This window comes from Neofelis nebulosa, chromosome 5 (assembly GCF_028018385.1).
Source record: "Neofelis nebulosa isolate mNeoNeb1 chromosome 5, mNeoNeb1.pri, whole genome shotgun sequence".
In the NCBI taxonomy this organism is placed as follows: Eukaryota; Metazoa; Chordata; class Mammalia; order Carnivora; family Felidae; genus Neofelis; species Neofelis nebulosa.
The window spans coordinates 32,806,681-32,824,886 of record NC_080786.1 but is presented as its reverse complement, the minus strand read 5'-3'; the positions used below and the strand labels follow the sequence as shown (position 1 = coordinate 32,824,886).

At 44.9% G+C, this 18,206-nt stretch overlaps 1 protein-coding gene across 7 annotated transcripts in view; it reads right to left on the bottom strand.

Annotated features, from left to right (window-relative positions):
* Positions 1-2,034: 2,034 nt before the first annotated feature.
* Positions 2,035-18,206, bottom strand: part of IL20RB (interleukin 20 receptor subunit beta) — a 33,594-nt gene continuing 17,422 nt past the window's right edge. Inside the window, exons 4-8 of one of the 7 annotated variants that reach the window (XR_009261798.1) lie at positions 15,140-15,264; positions 13,225-13,375; positions 10,283-10,425; positions 6,180-6,398; positions 3,620-3,756 (exon numbers count right to left, since the gene is read on the bottom strand). Coding sequence is in view for 6 of the 7 variants with exons in the window: in XM_058729977.1 (XP_058585960.1) it covers positions 3,509-3,756; positions 10,283-10,425; positions 13,225-13,375 (542 nt within the window). In the remaining variant the exon portion in view is untranslated. The other 6 variants (XM_058729978.1, XM_058729979.1, XM_058729982.1 and 3 more) reach the window with 6 other exon arrangements.

The following is an 18,206-nucleotide window of genomic DNA, read 5'->3' as shown; positions in this document are numbered from 1 at the left end:
AGCTGGGTTTGGGGGCACATGGGTGGCTCAGTCGGTTAATTGTCTGACTTCGGCTCAGGTCATGATCTCAGTTTGTGAGTTTGAGCCCCAAGTCGGGCTTTCTGCTGTCAGAGCCCGCTGGAGCGTGTCCTCTCTCTCAAACATAAATAAACATTTAAAAGAAAAAAAAAGAAAGAAAGCTGGGCTTGATTCTGGGGATAGGGGCATTCCATGGTGTTGAGAAACACCAAGGACTGCAGATGGTCAGTCTTCCTGTTCTGTTGTAGTTATAAACTGTGCCCTTTTCACTCCTTAAAGTTTTTTGGTTTGTTTTGTTTTTTTTTTTTTTAATTTTAAAGGGAGAGAGTAAGCAGGGGAGAGGGACAGAAGGAGACAGAATCTTGTTTAAAAAAAAATTTTTTAATGTTTATTTTTGAAGGAGGGACAGAGCATGAGTGGGGGAGGAGCAGAGAGAGAGAGGGAGACACAGAATCCGAAGCAGGTTCCAGGCTCTGAGCTGTCAGCACAGAGCCCGACGCGGGGCTCAAACTCACTAACCGTGAGATCATGAGCTGAGCCAAAGTCTGTGAGCTGAACGAAGTCAGACAACCAACTGAGCCACCCAGACTTTTATTTTAATCTTTTTGTTTTAAATTTTGTTTTCAAATTTTTTTAAGTTTTTAAATATTTTTTTTTAAGTTGGGGCGCTTGGGTGACTCAGTCGGTTAAGCGTCCGACTTCAGCTCAGGTCATGATCTCGTGGTCTGTGAGCCCTGGGTCTGGCTCTGTGCTGACAGCTCGGAGCCTGGAGCCTGTCTTGGATCCTGTGTCTCCCTCTCTCTCTGCCCCTCCCCCACTCATGCTCTGTCTCTCTCAAAAATGAAAAAATGTTAAAAAATTTTTTAATATAATAAAATTTAATCTAATATAATAATAATTTTAATATAATAAGTTTATTTATTTTGAGAGAGAGAGTGCAAGCATGCATAGTGGGGAAGAGTAGAGAGGAGAGAAAATCTCAAGCAGGCTCTGTACTGTTGTCACAGAGCCTGACATGGGCTCAAACTCATGAACCATGAGATCATGCACTGAGCCCAAATCAAGAATCAGATGCTTGGGGCGCCTGGGTGGCTCAGTCGGTTAAGCGGCCGACTTCGGCTCAGGTCATGATCTCGCGGTCCGTGAGTTCAAGCCCCGCGTCGGACTCTGTGCTGACAGCTCAGAACCCGGAGCCTACTTCAGATTCTGTGTCTCCCCCTCTCTGACCCTCCCCCGTTCATGCTCTGTCTCTCTCTGTCTCAAAAATAAATAAAACGTTTAAAAAAAAAAAAAAAAAAAAGAATCAGATGCTTAACCAGCTGAGCCACCCAGGGGTCCCAAAGAGAGAGAGAGAAAGAGAGAGAGAGAGATTGAGAGTTCCACCACTCTCAGCGCAGAGCCCAATGCAGCACTTGATTCCATGACCCTGGGATCATGATTGGAGCTGAAATCAAAAGTCTGTTGCTCAACCCACTGAGCCACACAGGCAGGCCCAAAGATTTTTTTTTATTTTTAAGTAATCTCTATACCCAATGCAGGGCTCAAACTTACAGCACAGAGATCAAGAGTCGCAGGCTCTACCGACTCAGCCAGCCAGGTGCCCCTCTTTTCACTCCTTAAAGTGTCACAGTTCAAAGAACCAGGTGATGGGGGTAAATGGATTGGAGGGGAGGAGAGGAGGCCTCAGGAGTCAGGATATAAGAACTCCAGGGGAGAGGGAATGACCAGCTACAGAGGAGGCAAGACCTCTCCTATTGGGGACTAGCTCAATGTCTAGTGCATGATTGCAATAACCTCAGGGGGTGCATGTTTGGGAACTGGAAAGAAAACAGAATAATCAGGAGAAATTTCTCTATACATATACGTGCCAGCAGGAATGGATACGCACTGGGACAAATTGTGAGAGGGACTCAAGCAGAGGGAAATCTTAACTGATTTCTGGATTCTAGTCCTGGACAGGTGACAGAGGGACAGCAGCCCCAGGGTGGAAGCAGGAGGAGGGAGAGTGATGACCAGTAGAGTAAGATGGCCTTTATTTTTACAAACTGAAAATATGTCTCCAATTTAGGCTAAATATAAAATCAACACATACTCTTCATGAAAGAGTCAAACAACACAGAAGCATATAAATGGTACAAAGGAAAAGATCTTCTGTAATGTCATCTTTCTGGAGAGTCCACCTCTAGCTACTTGAGACCCCACCGGGTGGAGAGGGAGTTGTAGGCCTCTATCTTGTAGGGGAAGCTATCTGGTTGAAACAGTTAGATTGTCCCCACCTCTGGGCTGGCTGGAAGGCACCCAAGAATTTGGCATGGAGACAAACCAGCTCTGAGGCTCCAAAGCTGGGAGGGGGTGGTGGCTAAGAAGGGAGGCACAGGTCTTGCCCATCAAACCTTTTACTTCTCAAGAAACTTCCCTCTTTATTCCTTCTCTAACCCTGACTCTTTTCCTCACCTGGTAGGGAGAAGGGCAGGAAGAGGCTTCCAGAGGTGAGTCATGGATGAACATGCTGGAAGGGGCTGAGGACACCTTGAGTGAAGCTGTCTTAGGCAGAAGAGGTACCCAAAGGGATTTCCTGTAGAGCAAGGCCTCCAGGAAGATCCAGGATCACCCTGACCAGGTAAAGCTGTGGCCGGCTGCATCAGTCAGGGTTCTCATGAAGCCAGAAGCTGCCTGCTCTCCTTCCCTGTCCCATCCCCTACCTGAGGTCACCCCCACAACTCCTGACCAACAGTGGTCTTCAGGAGCCTCTCTGGACACAAGGTTGATAATGTAACTAGAACCCCAAAGACCACTTTTTTGGAAGAAGCCAAAAAGATTACCAAGGTGACCCTTTTTTATTTTTAATTCTATACTTTAACAACTCTACAGGTAAAGGGAACACAGCAAACATCACACATTATTGACATCCTCCTGCATTCTCCTCTCCTCGTACATGTACATTTTACCTGCCTTTAGTGTGCACACATTATTTACTCTTTATAGTATCTCATGAATCCACAGCATCCCATTTTCCATGGGCCTGGGGCCTCCCTCTAGGTCATGTATTGTAGAGCTGGCTGAGCCATTCACCTCCGCACAGGCATTTGGCTGGAAGCGAAGTCAACACTGTTGTGCCCATCCTTCCTTTCCTCTTCAAGGTTTCCTTTAGGAAAGTGGGATCTCCAAGCCAGCCGGTGTGAAGAGTTTTTATCATTCTTGTTACACTCTTGTTATATTCTGCAGAGAAGGTGAAACAATCACAATGTACAGTGTTGCCAGCTTCCCAAAGCTCTGCAAGTACTGGATATACATATATATATATATATATATATATATATATATATATATAGTGGTTTAACGGTTGTATAGTGAATTCCCCCATTTCAAGTCACTTTCTCCAGGTCATTCAATCAGTGAATGGCAGACAGATCCAGTTCTAAGAGGCCACATCTTCTCACCCCAACTCAGTGCTCTGTCTGCCAGACCACTCTGCTTCTGACAGTCGCTTCTAGACATGGACCCAGCAGGCTCTTCTTGCTTTTCTTGTCCTTTGTCCATGGAGGAAAACTGAGCCACAGCCTTTCCCTTCCTTATTTCTGTGCCATGCCAACCAGCTTCTCAGTTTCAACTGGGCCCTTCCAAAGCCTGCTAGATCCAGGTCCTGAAGGGTTCCTCCGAAGACAGCATGGCAGTGGCACAGGCTTCTACCTCTTCCCTCCTGCAGCTGATTAACTTCTGGGGTGAATTGGTTATTTTCTGAAAAAATAATTTTCATTAATATTCATTCATTATCATGTCATAATATTCATTATGGTAGAATATTATACTACTGCTACATTATAGTAGCAATAAAGTAGTAGTCACAATCAGAGAATATTGCAGAAATCTCAGCTATTTGATTAATTAACTTTCAAGCAGAAAAAAAAAAAAAACCAAAGATAATTTTAACCCTGGGATCAGGGGTTTCCAATATTTGCTAAGATCATCCTCCAGTTCACAGACCAGCAGATCTCTTGGGGCCCTGCTATGTCCGTGCTCATCTCTCTGGGACACTGCCCCACAAAAGCCCAGAATGTAGTTCTGGTCAAAAAGTCTAACCTCCTTCCACCAAAGAGCTCTGAAAATAATGACCTTGTGAGATGCTCGACATACAGCATGTGGCAGGGTGCCCAGTCCAGAGGGGACGCTCCATAAATGGGAGTCCCTTCCCACTCATTCGTGTTGCTACCATTTTCTCCCAGCGCTCCAATATGTAACCCTAACTGGCTGTAAAAGTGCAGGTGTCAGCATTTCAGAGGGACTCTCCCCACTGCTCCACCAAATTCACTAGGTTCTTCCACAGTTGTCTCCCACGACCCTTCCTGTCATCACTCCAAGGAGGAGCACAAGGGCACAGCAAGTAAGCAAGGGGTTCCTCCACCTCAGTGCTCAGGAGAATCAGCTTCAGGGAGCCAGGTGCCCTTGATCCTTGTTTGCAAACAGGCGGCTGCAGGGCTCAGTCCTAGTGTTCACAGGCATGCAACGGGGAAGGACAACGTACAGGGTTCACCGAGGGGGGAGTGCTGTGTGGAGCCCACCACCAATTCCCTGCTGCTGGTCCAGTCAGATCTTTAGGATACTAGCTACCTAAATCTGCAGCGATTACATTTGATTATTTAACTCTAGAGCAGCACTGTCCAATGGAAACATAATTTGAGCTATATAGACACCTTAAAATTCTCTAGTAGCACATTTTAAAAAGTAAAAAGGAACAGGTGAAATTAATGTTAATGTATGTTCTTTTTAAAATAAAGTATTATTTTAATTTATGATCTATATAAAAATATTAATGAAATGAGTTTTCTAAGTCTATTGCATATTTTATATTTACAGTACATCTCAATTTGGACTAGCCACATTTCAAGGGCTTAATAGTCACACATGGATTGCGGCCACCATGTTGGAAAGTGTAGTTCTAGAACATGAAAGTAAAACAGCACAATCGCAGAAGTTCAGAAGGTATGAAACTCTCCTCCTGTAGGCTAGAATAGACTTTCAAGCAAGGCTCAGTTGATTTGGTTTTTAATCTGGATTAGTTTTCCACATTTAAAAATCAGATTTCCCATAAACATTTAGAGTTCTGGTTCCTCATTTAAAACTTGGAGATCCAGTAGCACTGGTTCACATTCCCTCTCAGCAACAACATGCCAGAGCTGAAAAACAGCTGCCTTCTTTAGCTGGGACATGTTTGCCATGGTCCCCACCATCTCTCTCTGTCGAATTATGTTCACTGCAGTGCACTTTTTTTTTTTTTTTTTACCTGTCTGGGCCCCAGAGGCATCTGAACACATAAACTCCACTTTCTACAAAGCACACTAAGCCAAACTTGGGATGGCCCACTGAAGAATGACTACCTTGGGGCCACCTTTATGCATACCCATATTCCTGTGGAATGGGACAGCAAGAAGAGAAAGAATAAAGTCAGTCATAGAAAGGAAAGGAAGACTCTTTTGCACCAAAGTCTCCATCCCTATGAAGCAATTATGGATGAAAGGCAAGGAAAAGAAATAATACTTTAAAAGAGGGACTATACACTGAGCATTCTTTTTTTTTAATTTCTTTAAAAAAATTTTTAATGTTTGTTTATTTTTAAGAGAGAGAGAAACAGAGCATGAGCAGGGGGGAGGGGCAGAGAGAGAGGGAGACACAGGATCCAAAACAGACTTCAGGCTCTGAGCTGTCAGCACAGAGCCTGACGTGGGGCTGAACCCACAAACTGTGAGATCATGACCTGAGCTGAAGTTGGACGCTTAACCGACTAAGCCACCCAGGCACCCCATTTTTAAAAATTTTTTAATATTTGTTTATTTTGAGAGAGACAGAGTGTGAGTGGGGGAGAGGCAGAGAGAAAGGGAGATATAGAATCTAAAGCAGACACGGGGCTTGAACTCATGAGCTCTGAGATCATGACTTGAACCAAAGTCAGACGTTCAACCCATTGAGCCACCCAGGCGCCCCTGAGCATTCTTGATATAATTCTCTTTGCATATATATTTTTGTTTTAGACTGTTACTTGTTGATATAAATTTGAATGGAAAGAAAATCTTAATGGTGTATTTTAGAATTCAACCATCACCAACCGTGAAATTATAGATGTAGACATGAAGTGTTTAATCCAAACAGATAAATTAAACACTTACAAACTCCATAGGGCTTTTTGAAGAATTGTCAAGGATTTCCACTTGGTAATTTTCCAAAGTTTGATTAGAAAGATGTGTGGGTTTTGCAAAGATGGCTGGAAGTTGCTTTTTAGTACTTTAGAAGATTATCACTAAGGCAAATGTTGAAGTACAGCTAGGCTGTACTAAAGTCAAGGCTGCAGTAGGAGAGAGGGTGGTGGTGACAAACAGCTCCAGAATCTGTTTGGGATTTAATGAACACTAGTGATTGAGTTCTCATACAGCACTATGGGAAATATACATATACTCAGAGAAATTGTTCACTGAAAACATCTAGGGAGAAAAAGAATAAAAATTAAAAACCTTATGGAAAGGAATGTGCACAGGAACAGACACCAGAATGATGTAGGGAGGATGGTTAAGAACAGAGAAGGGAAAGGTAGGCAAGGATAGTGGTATCTATCTCCCATGGATAAAAGTGGTCATATTCTCATAGAATATCCTTATTTCTGGTCTCCTCTAAAGTTGTTTGGTTTTCTCCAAACGCTATTTAAAAAAAATTTTTTTTAACATTTATTCTTTTTTTTTTTTTTTTTTTTTTAGAGACAGAGCGTGAGTAGGGGAGGGGCAGAGAGAGAGGGAGACACGGGATCCAAAGTAGGCTCCAGGCTCTGAACTGACAGCACAGAGCCCAACGTGGAGCTCAAAGTCACAGACTGTGAGATCATGACCTGAGCCAAAGTCAGTCACTTAACCAATTGAGCCACCCAGGCACTCCTAGAGTGTGGCTCTTAATGCATTAGAATTCCTAGGACTTCTTGCCATTTGAGGGCTCTTCCTGTGTACCTGAAATTCTATAAGCAACTGACCCTTTACATGGTTCTTTCCTGGCCCTTTGCTCTGTCACTCACTTTGGGTCTTGGAAGGATCCTATGTCCCTCATCCTGCAGTAAGGAGGGACCTCTGCTGGGCTGCTGAATGTAGACTAGAAGAAGAAAAATGAGAGAGTGTGTTAGGAATGGAATACCCTGTGAGTAGAAGGTGAGCATGAGTAACAGAGTTGAGAGGAAAACCACAAAAGATGGTTTGATGGAGTCCAGCCGAGGAAGGCTAAATTTTTTACCACATGTGGAAAAGAAGAGCTATGACCTGCCTCAGACAGGGAGGCTATCCTACCGTTATCATTTTGGATTGGTCCAGGACCTTCTCTCTTTCACTCCACTTATGGTGGAGGAGCACTGATCAGACCAATCCTCCTACAGATAACAACTTTAAAAATTGGTCAAAACATGGGGCATCTCGATAGCTCAGTCAGTTAAGCATCTGACTCTTGGTTTCGGCTCAGGTTATGACCTCATGGCTTCATGGATTCAAGCCTTGCATCAGGCTCTGCACTCACAGCACAGGGCCTACTTGGGATTCTCCCTGTTTCTCTGCCCCTCCCTCACTCATGCTCCCTCTGTCTCTCTCAAGATACATAAACTTAAAAAAAAAAACTGATCAAAATATAAAATCAACTTCCTTAGGTCATTGGAGAGCAACAAACAGTTGACACTTGAAAGAAGATAACATCACTGGGTGAGTTTCACATTTTTTACAGTTCCCCGACTGAGGGCAAGTCTCTCTTGGTGCCATGAACAGTGACAGATATGGATGCAAACACAAAAGTTAGATGGTGAGAGGACCAGAGTTCAGTGTTAATGGACTGAACATTCCAGCTAAATGGCAGAGATTATTGGAATGGATTTATTAAAAAAATAAAATTTTAAGACCAACATATGCTGCTACAAGAGACACACTTTAAATATGAAGATATGGATAAGTATAAAGTAAAATGGATAGAAGATAGGCTGTTCAAACAGTAAATAACAAAGAGTTATACTGATATCAGGATAAGGAATATTGCCAGAGATAAAGCAGGACACTTTATGATAATAAAAGTCTCAATCATTGTTTATATATTTTTTTAAATTCATTTTTGAGACAGAGACAGAGCATGAGCAGGGAAGGGGCAGAGAGAGAGGGAGACATAGAATCCGAAGCAGGGTCCAGGCTCTGAGTTGTCAGCACAGAGCCCAACGCAGGGTTCAAACCCACGAACCATGAGACCATGACCTGAGCCTAAGTCAGATACTTAACCGACTGAGCCACCCAGGTGCCCCTAAAAGTCTCAATTATTAAGGAAGACATGACAATTATAAATATGCATCCACCCAAAACAGAGCATCAAAATACATGAAGGAAAAATTGACAAACATAGACACATCTACTCTCCTAGTTGGAGATTTTGTTGTCTCACTCTCAATAACTAATAGAACTATACCAAAATATCTGAACAGTATGATCAAATATTTTGACACAATTGATATTTATAAAACACTACTCCAACAACTGCAGAAGACACATCTTTATTTTTTTGAGAGAGACGGACAGAGAGAGAATGAAAGAGCACGAGCAGAGGGAGGGTCAGAGAGAAGGAGAGACGGAATCCCAAGCAGGCTCCACACCATTCCTGCAGAGACCTGATGCGGGACTTGTGCTCAGGAACTGTGAGATCATGACCTGAGCTGAGATGAAGAGTCAGACGCTTACCTGACTGCAGCACCCAGGCACCCCCAGAATACACATCATTTAATGGTCCCACAACTTTGAGCCCCTAGGGTTCCTGCTGAAGGGGAATAGGCCGGCCCTGCCCCCCTGTGTTTGCTATACCACGGTGCCTTCCTGTTTGGCAGTGAACCATTTAGTCATTCAGAGTGGGCTGGTGGGGCGCTGATCAAACGCACATTGGTAAGCAATGATGGTAAAGGGAAAACGAAATGAGTCAATATATTTAAAGACTTAGAACAGTGTCTGGCACTTAACTCTGCACTAGTGTCAGCTAAAGTTAGGTCTACGTAGAAGCGCTAGAAAGAGAAAGAGCTGGTGTTAGGATGACAGGGTGGAGGGTGTAGTGGAGACTGGGTCACAGGGAGGATTCTTCCACGTGCAGGGAGAGCATGGCCTGTGCTCGCAGGGTCATGCAGATATCATAAGAGTAACTCCTTCCAGAGTGACTCCAGGCTAATAAAGAACCATAGGCACTTCTGATTCTAGTTGCCTCTGAGAAGCTGACTGCTAACTCCCTCCTGCCAGGAGAGATCTGTGAGAAATCCCTGAGGTGACAGGGATGGGTTTGTTTTTGTTTGTTGTTGCTTTGTTTTGTTTTGTGCTGCTTTAAGTGTCGAGGTCTAGGTGGCATGGTGGGGGTGGGGCACAGGAGTTCGCAAAATGGCACATAGGGAGATACTGGAGGCCTGCTTTGGCTTTCCTACCACCCTGGCATGGGCATAGGACCTACCCCCATTGGAGACTCAAACCTGCCTTGGCAAGGAGATGAGAAAACAGGTGGGGACCCCTAACCATGGGTAGTCTCTGGCCAGGTCCAGACTGTCCCCCAGCCCCCAGCCAAAGGCAAAGCATGGTCCATGCTTCACACACATGCACTATGCCCTGAGAACCAATGAGGCTCTTGGCATATGAGTTGAATATGTTGGGTTGGAACATGAATGGATGTAGCTGCTGTTTTAATTATGGCAAGGGACCAAGAATGCTTGCAGGTCAGTACAGAAGTATAAGATTGTGCGTGACTCTTGAAATGCCGAGCATCCTGAATGGTGTAACACACCTGCTCTCTTGGCTGTGCCAGGTCCTGAGGGCAGGAAGCAGTGGCCTGATGGGAGCCTGAGGAAGGCCACCACTCCCCAGAGAAGAAGGTTCTCTCTCAGCCCCTCTAATTAGAAGTGAATTCTAATTCACCTGGGTGGCTCAGTTGGTTAAGTGTCCGACTTCCACTCAGGTCATGATCTCACAATTTGTGAGTTCAAGCCCCACGTCGGGCTCTCTGCTGTCAGCACAGAGCTCAGATCCTCTGTACCCCTCTCTCTCTCTGCCTGCCCCCACTCTTGCATGCTCTCTCTCTTGAAAATAAATAAACATTTTAAAAAAAAGAAGTGAATTCCTATAAATCCTCTTCTCTCCTCTTTGTGCAAATGCTTGTAAAGCCACAGAATGTGTGCCCATGCCAGACTCATCAAACTCCATCTGGTAAGCGTCATGCTGAAAGGAAAAAAGAATATCATTACCAAGGTGTCGGGAAGCACCACCACGGGGCAACAGGAGTGCCGGAGCAGCCGGCCCATTTTCCAGATGGAAAGGGGCACAACCACGAGGATCAGCATGAAGCCAACAAACCCAAACAGGGCCAGCGCCAGGGGGAGGGTCTCTCCTGGAAATGAGAAGATAAGAACATGCTTAGGAGACAACAGAGAAGGTGAAGTCCCCTACCCTGGCCTCCCTTGCTTTTTCCTGGAGTTGGCTCTGCACATCGGCCAGGACGCCAGATGCCAACATCCTGAGATTTGACATCTGCCTTAGTGACTAAAATTACCACCATTAAAACCATTTTTCTTAGAATCCAGATTAAGGCGTTGTTTTCAGAAAGCCCCAGGGAAGATTAAAATCTTTTTCTTGGGAAGGGAAAGGGAGGAACATCATATGTTAGGCCACTAGCTGTGTTAACACGTACCTCGGCGCAGCTGCCGGGAGGAAGGCAGAGTGCCAGGACACCGGCAGGATGAGGGGGAGGTGCCGAGAGAGAACAGCACAGAAAGGAGCTGGTGGTAACTGAAAACAAAATGTGTTTCACAATTTGCTCTTGGCATTGACTTACATTATGGAGGAAAATACTGACCTCAGAAAACAATCACATTATAACTACGATATATCGAGCCCCTGCTATCGTTAAGTGACTTACCCCCGGTCACACAGCTAGGGCTGGCTCCGAAGCCCAGAGTCATTGTACTGAGCATGCTCAGTACATGCATCAGAAAGTGCCAGGTGTGAGCATCTGCAGATGCAGAAGGGGTGATCGGTTATGTTCCCACCTTTCTGTTCTGCGTGATGTGGAGCAACTCACTGGGCCCCTCTAGGGCAGACCCCTCACCCACGGTGTGAAGGGTGGCACAGCCAGCGAGGCCACAGAGAAGGCTGTGGTATCAGGTATATGGCTGGGGGCACTGTGCTCTGTTTCAGTGATTTTGTAAAATACTTCGGCAGTACACATCAAGAAATGAATGTTCATACCCTTTCATTTACTCCTCTGAGTGGATTCCAAAGAATAATTTCAAGGAAGGAAACAGTTATATGCAGAAAGCGGTTCATGGCGACATCTGGACTAGGGCAAACAGCCCCATAACCAATCTCCCTCCGCACCTCCCACCACCTCCATGTATGCTCTGGTGTGTTTTGTTCATAGCACATACCACCAAGTGAAACTATCTCATTTGTTTACTTGTTTATAGCCCGTCTCCCCAACTAGAGAATAAGCTCCCATGAGGGCAGGGGCTGCCCTACTGTATCCCAGTGACTAGGCCAGTATTTGGCACATAGTCAATGCTCAGTAAGTAGTCACTGAATGAATGAATGAATGAATCAATCAATCAATCAATGAACATCATCATCAAAAGCAAATGGAAATAACCTAAAACACAGAAATAGATCTAAATACCCCAAAATAGGAGACAAGTTAATATATTATGTGACATTGGCATGGTAGCTTAGGAATTCAGCTATTAAAATGGGAATTGGGATATACACAAATTTGTTCACTACAGCCTGATTTCTAACGGCAAGACTGGAAAGCACAGAATATATAATATACATTATAATATCATATATATTATATATATTGTTATATATATTTTGTCACACTGATTAATTCACTTATTATACATCTTCTTTAAAAATGAGGTAGGTCCAGATGCCTGAGTGGCTCAGTCGATTAAGTGTCCAACTCTTGATCTCAGCTCAGGTCATGATCTCACAGTTCATGAGTTCGAGCCACACGTCGGGCTCTGCACTGATGCAGAGCCTTTTCTCTGTCCCTCCTTTGCTTGTGCTCTCTCTCTCTCTCTCAAAATAAATAAATAATCTTTAAAAAAATGAGGACTGTCCACATGTACTGACATGAAAAGATGTTCACAATATACTTCTAAGTGAAGACAAGTAAGGTACAGAATGGTAAGCACAGTACAGTCCCATTTTTGCCTATGAGTATTGGCATCACACAATGACTGTAAGATTCAACCACAAACTTGCCAAAGGAAACCTGAGTGGTGTGGGGGAGAATGGAGAACATGTACCTCTCACTTTATACACTTCTTTGTTGTTTGGATTCTTCACCAAACTTGAATCATATGAAAGTACTAAATTTTTTTTTTAATTTTTTTTTTAACGTTTATTTATTTTTGAGACAGAGAGAGACAGAGCATGAACAAGGGAGGGGCAGAGAGAGAGGGAGACAGAGAATCTGAAACAGGCTCCAGGCTCTGAGCTGTCAGCACAGAGCCCGACGCGGGGCTCAAACTCACGGACCTTGAGATCATGACCTGAGCTGAAGTCGGACGCTCAACCAACCGAGCCACCCAGGTGCCCCAAAAGTACTAAATTTTTAAAATAATTATTTAAAGATGAAAATGTTACACAAAAATGTCATTTGTGGTGCTTGAGTGGCAGAATCATGGGATATGGGGTATTGTTTTGTTTCTTTCCAAAGGATTTTTTTTTAACACTGTAAGTTTTAGACTATAAAAAAGTCAAGGGAAAAAAGTTAGGTCAAACCAGAGGATTCTGCAGACTTTCCATCAAGTCCCTTCCAGCTGAAAGTAGCGGTGATATACAGTGGGGTGCCTCCTTGCAAGGTCTGACTCTCATACCTCTCTGGCACCCTCAGCCCACCCTGATTCACAAGTGCTTGCAACATCAGGCCTCAGGCCTAGGGAGCTTTCAAGAGGAAAGTGTTCTAGACAGGTGCTCAAGTGACCCCAACAAGCCCCAAGGTGAAATCTTGCTTCTAAGAGAATTACAGGAAAGTATACTTTCACCACAGAAACCCACCCAGCTCGGGGGCAGGTCAGTGAAACCTAGGGCAAACTCAGAACTAAAGGAACCCAGCAGACAACCCAGCATCCACCAGGAGGGTTCTTCACCTTTGTAGGACTCCAGGAAACAGGCAAGCCATCCGTACCTTGCACCTTGACACATTCTGCCTGGCTGAAAGGGCTGTGTCTCCCGATGGCCTTCACGAATGTCTGGACCTTCACACAGTATGCAGCCCCTGGTTCCATGGTTTCCAGGTGCACCGGAATGCCCCTGCTCCTCACCACTTTGACATGTTCCTTTAGGAGACCAGAAAACAGTTACACCCTGAGGGAAGCAGGACAGGACAAGGCAAGAAGAGCCAAGGAAGTAAAGTTCTAGATATTTCCTTTCTGAGATGCATATAAAAAATTCCCTCTCATTTACTCATTCATTCATTCTCATGTATTTATTAAGTACCTACTATGTGCCAGGTACTATTGTAGGCACAGAGACATAGCATTGAACAAAATAAAGTCCCTGCACTCATGGAGCTTACATGGGGGACAGAGACAATTATAGGCCACATGGCAGGTGGTGATAGAGCTGTGAAGAAAAAGGAAGTAGGGCAAGGAGGTAGAATTATGAGAAGGGACTAAACAGAGTGGTTAGGGAAGTTCTTTCTGACAGGGTAACATTTGTGCAAACACCCCAAGTTCAGAAATCTGACTGAGCCGGGGGACTTGGCATGGCCAGTGTAGCCAAAGTGATCAGTTCACAAGAGCACTGGAGCCAGTAGGATATGCTTCCTCACCCATCCATCTATTTACCCATCTGACCACCCATCTGTATACCCCTCTACCTCCACCCACCCGGTGAGGCCTGTGCTCCACATTTGTACCTGTAGAGGCTTGTCTGGGCCAAGCCCCAATGACTCAGAGTACATGCTCCTCTCTCAGCACTGGCCCTGCCAGTTTCCAAGGGTGGGGAATGGGCTCCATCCCAAAGAATCTGAGGGAACTGCATGCTCCCTCCTGCCTAGGCCCTGATCTATCCCCATACTACTCCCTCTGCCTGGCTGGCAATGCCATGTCCTACCACTGAGCCCTGACCCAGCACAAGTAAATACTGGAAACCATTGTTATTGCCTGCCCCACCTACACATGTCACTTTTCAGGAGAAAATACCCAAATTACAGCCCCTGTTGAGTAGATGGTAGGGCATGTGCCTGGCCCCCCAGATACTGCTGTGAGGTCAGGGGCACCCTCGGACAGCTCTGTTCATAGACTCTGTGAAAGCTCTCTACTGCCTCCTATCCAGATTTATAATGAAGGCTGTTTCCCTCATGCTGCCTACAGTAGCCTTTGTAAGTCATCTTGGATGGGGGTCTCTGGTGGGTCTGGCTATCCCTTAGTTCCCACTCGAGCTCTAGCCCTTCTGCTGCTTCTGTTTGTTTGGCCATTCACTCTGGGAGTGCCAACATCCCACCCAACCCAGTCTGCAGCAATTATCCCACAGTATGATGGGGCAGTGCCCCATCTAGGCATTCTGGGTGGCCAACTGGCCACTAATTAGACAGGTTTATTCACAAGCCAGTTCCTGGCTCTCTGCCCCAACTTCTGCACCCTACCCAGATACACACCCTTAAGAGGATTGTGCCAGTCTCATATGCTTTTGAAATCATCTATATAATCTAGAACGCTCTGGTCTGCTGTACCTAAACATACCAGGGAGAATGGCTGAGGAGACAGGCTGATGAGGAATGAGAAAGGCACTGAAAGATATTATGGATCGTACTATGTTAGAGTTTAGAGCAAAGAGGCAACCCTCACACCTCAGCAAATCTGGCCCGAGAAGGCTCCAAGCCAAAGCGTGGGGTGGACCAAAGCAATTCTTTCAAGAGGAGGCTCTAGGATTGTCAGTCTACTCCCATCTCTCCTTTCCCATCCTCCACCTAGGCCTGTTCATGCTCGGGCCACCCCCAGACAGTGAGCACTTTAGGGGCCGGCTTTCCTCGCCCACCTCTCAGAGGTCTGTGACTCCATCCCTGAGGCCTGACTCCAAGGCAAGGCCAGAAGTCTCACCTTGGCACCAGGCTCCCTCCTCCAGTAAGCCACAAGGAACTCAAACTGGGACCCCAGGTCTTCCAGCTTAATAACCAGATGGAAGCCGTCCTTGGTGACATCCATCCCAGGTGGGGTAAGGATGGCTGTTGGCAAGACAGGAGGAGAATCAGAGCCAGCCCCAGACAGGACTGATTTCTGTCCTGAGAGACCAGAACCAAGTCATCAGTAGAAACATGCTAGGGTTGTAGGGAAGGGAGGGCTGTGATGTCACTTCTCAGCACGCAGAAACTGTACCATCATCTGCCGTGTCTGAGATTTTGCTTGCCATGGTTTCAGGTACTTGTGGTGGGGAGGGAAGCAGATGATCCTCCTTTTGATATACAATGAGAAGGTCAGTAGTTAACGCTACGTCACAGTGTCCGTGTCATGCACCTCATTCCATCTCATCCCTTAGGCATTATACCATCTCATATCACTACAAGAAGAAGGAGGGCCAGTATGGCACATTAAGGTGCTTTAAGAGAGGAGAGACCCCATTCACACAACTTTTATTACAGCATATTGTTGTAATTGTTCTTCTGTTATTAGTTATTGCTATTAATTACTTACTGTGCCTAATTTAAAAATTAAACTTTACCATAAGTATGCACATATAGGAAAAAACATAGTATATATAGAATTTGATACTATTCTCAGTTTCAGGCATCCACTGGGGGGCTTGGAACATATCCCCTGCAAATAAGGGGGACCTCTGTATACCAATACTCTCTTGTACTTAGCAGGTGCTCAGTAAATGCTTTTTGAATAATGAGCAAAATAAAATTTTTTAATGACAAAGACTTACTATAATTCTCTTTTTCACTCTTCTCCTTGACCATAATAAAGTCCTCTGCTCTGTTCTTCAGAGGCATACATACTCAAGAAAAGTGACTCAGTACTCAGATAAACACTTCTTTCTGTTTTAAAATTTTATTTTATTTTTTTAAATCTTTATTTACTTTTGAGAGAGAGAGAAAGAGACAGAGTGTGAGCGGGGGAGGAACAGAGAAAGAAGAAGATACAAAATCTGAAGCAGGCTCCAGGCTCTGAGCTGTCAGCACAGAGCCCAAAACAGGGTTCGAACTCACAAACAATGAGTTCATGACCTGAGCTGAAGTCGGACGCTTAACCGACTGAGTCACCCAGTCACCCCTCTGTTTTAAAATTTTATAATCCATGTTCTTCTTTTTACTTTTTTGGCAGAAATTTCTCCTCACCTTGACTCATCTAAGTGAGCAGATGCTATTTCATAATGCTTGCCAAACATCTGCATGAATTCAGTTCCATACTGAACAGTTGGGTCCATTCTTTGCCCCCCTGGAATGAACATACCCAGCAGGGACATGTGTATCACCGTAACTCAAATAAATCAGTGATATATACTGGCTGCTGATGACTTTCAAGCATCAGGAAATCAGCAACCTGTGGACAGGTTAGCCATTCTATTCTTGGTCCAAGAATTCTTCATCTCGTATTCTTACTAGGGATGCTGGAAAGTCAGAGGGCTTTACAAATTCCAGTAATCAACTCCAGAAATTACAGCTTAAGCACAAACTCCCATCTTTCATATGGCTGGATCCCAAACAGGGCAGGAGCAGCCCCTGTGGATTCTTACCCATCAGCAGACCAAGGACAGAAGGGTGCACATAGTCAGCCTCCTGTCCCTGGCCGCTGATGACGGATCCATACTTGCCTATCAAATCTAGACACTGCATGACCACAAGGGCCACCCCAATGGTTGGCTTTGGCTTGGGAAGTACAGTGGTGTGTGTTCTGGGCTAAATCCCCCTGCACTGAGGTCAGTGGATACTCAGAGGAAAGGCAGTTCCTAGAGGGAGTTTTTGGAGAGCAAAGCATTTCCTGGTATTTGAAGAGCTGCCTGGATAGTGGACAGGAGAACCAGGAAGTCAAGGACCAACTGCAAAACATAACCAGTTCAGAAGCTTCAGTTTGTTTTTGTTTTTGTTTTTTTTAATTTTTTTTTTCAACGTTTTTATTTATTTTGGGACAGAGAGAGACAGAGCACGAACGGGGGAGGGGCAGAGAGAGAGGGAGACACAGAATCGGAAACAGGCTCCAGGCTCCGAGCCATCAGCCCAGAGCCTGACGCGGGGCTCGAACTCACGGACCGCGAGATCGTGACCTGGCTGAAGTCGGACGCTCAACCGACTGCGCCACCCAGGCGCCCCCAAGAAGCTTCAGTTTTAAGTAAACATGATTAATATTGGATCCTCTCTTCTCCAAATTTATTGAGAATAGAATTAGAGAAAGTGACCTAAAGTCATTTCAGTTCAGAGGATAATTTTTTGACAGTGTTGAGGCAGGAACCTCTGTCCTGTACATTCTACGTACTTATCTCATTTCATCTATCCAGCAAGCTTAGGAAGGTGGTACAGGTGACGTAATTGAGAAGTCAGAGAAGTTATATGACTTGCCCATAATTACATAGTTAGTGGCCGGAATTTGAGACCATGCCTTTCCATATTTCTAGACTCTTGTGTGGGGATATTTAGTCTCTGTATGAGTTGATCTCAAAACTAGCTATATATGAGAACAACCTGAGGAAGTTACAAACTCCCAGTGAACAAAATGCACACTAATTATTTAAATCAGACTCTCTGGGGATGGGCCCCAGACATGTGGTTCTAAAGCTCTGCTGTGACTGGAATGTGCAATCAAGGTTAAGAACCTCTACTCTCAACAAGGCTTCCCCTTAACTGGGGTGCCTGGGTGGCTTAGTCGGTTAAGCATCCAACTTCGGTTCAAGTCATGATCTCACCGTTCATAGGTTTGGCCCCTGCATCAGGCTCTGTGCTGAGAGCTCAGAGCCTGGAGTCTGCTTCTGCTTCTGTGTCTCCCTCTCTCTTTCTTCCCCTCCCCCGCTCACACGCTGACCGTCTCTCTTTCTCAAAAATAAATAATCAATGAAAAAAAAATTTTTTTAAATAAGGCTTCCCCTTAAGAGTAAGAGAGCTTTTTCAGAAGAGCCTTAAAACAAGATTTTCCACATGCCTGGGGAGAAGTTAGGGTGACCCTTTTCAAAGGC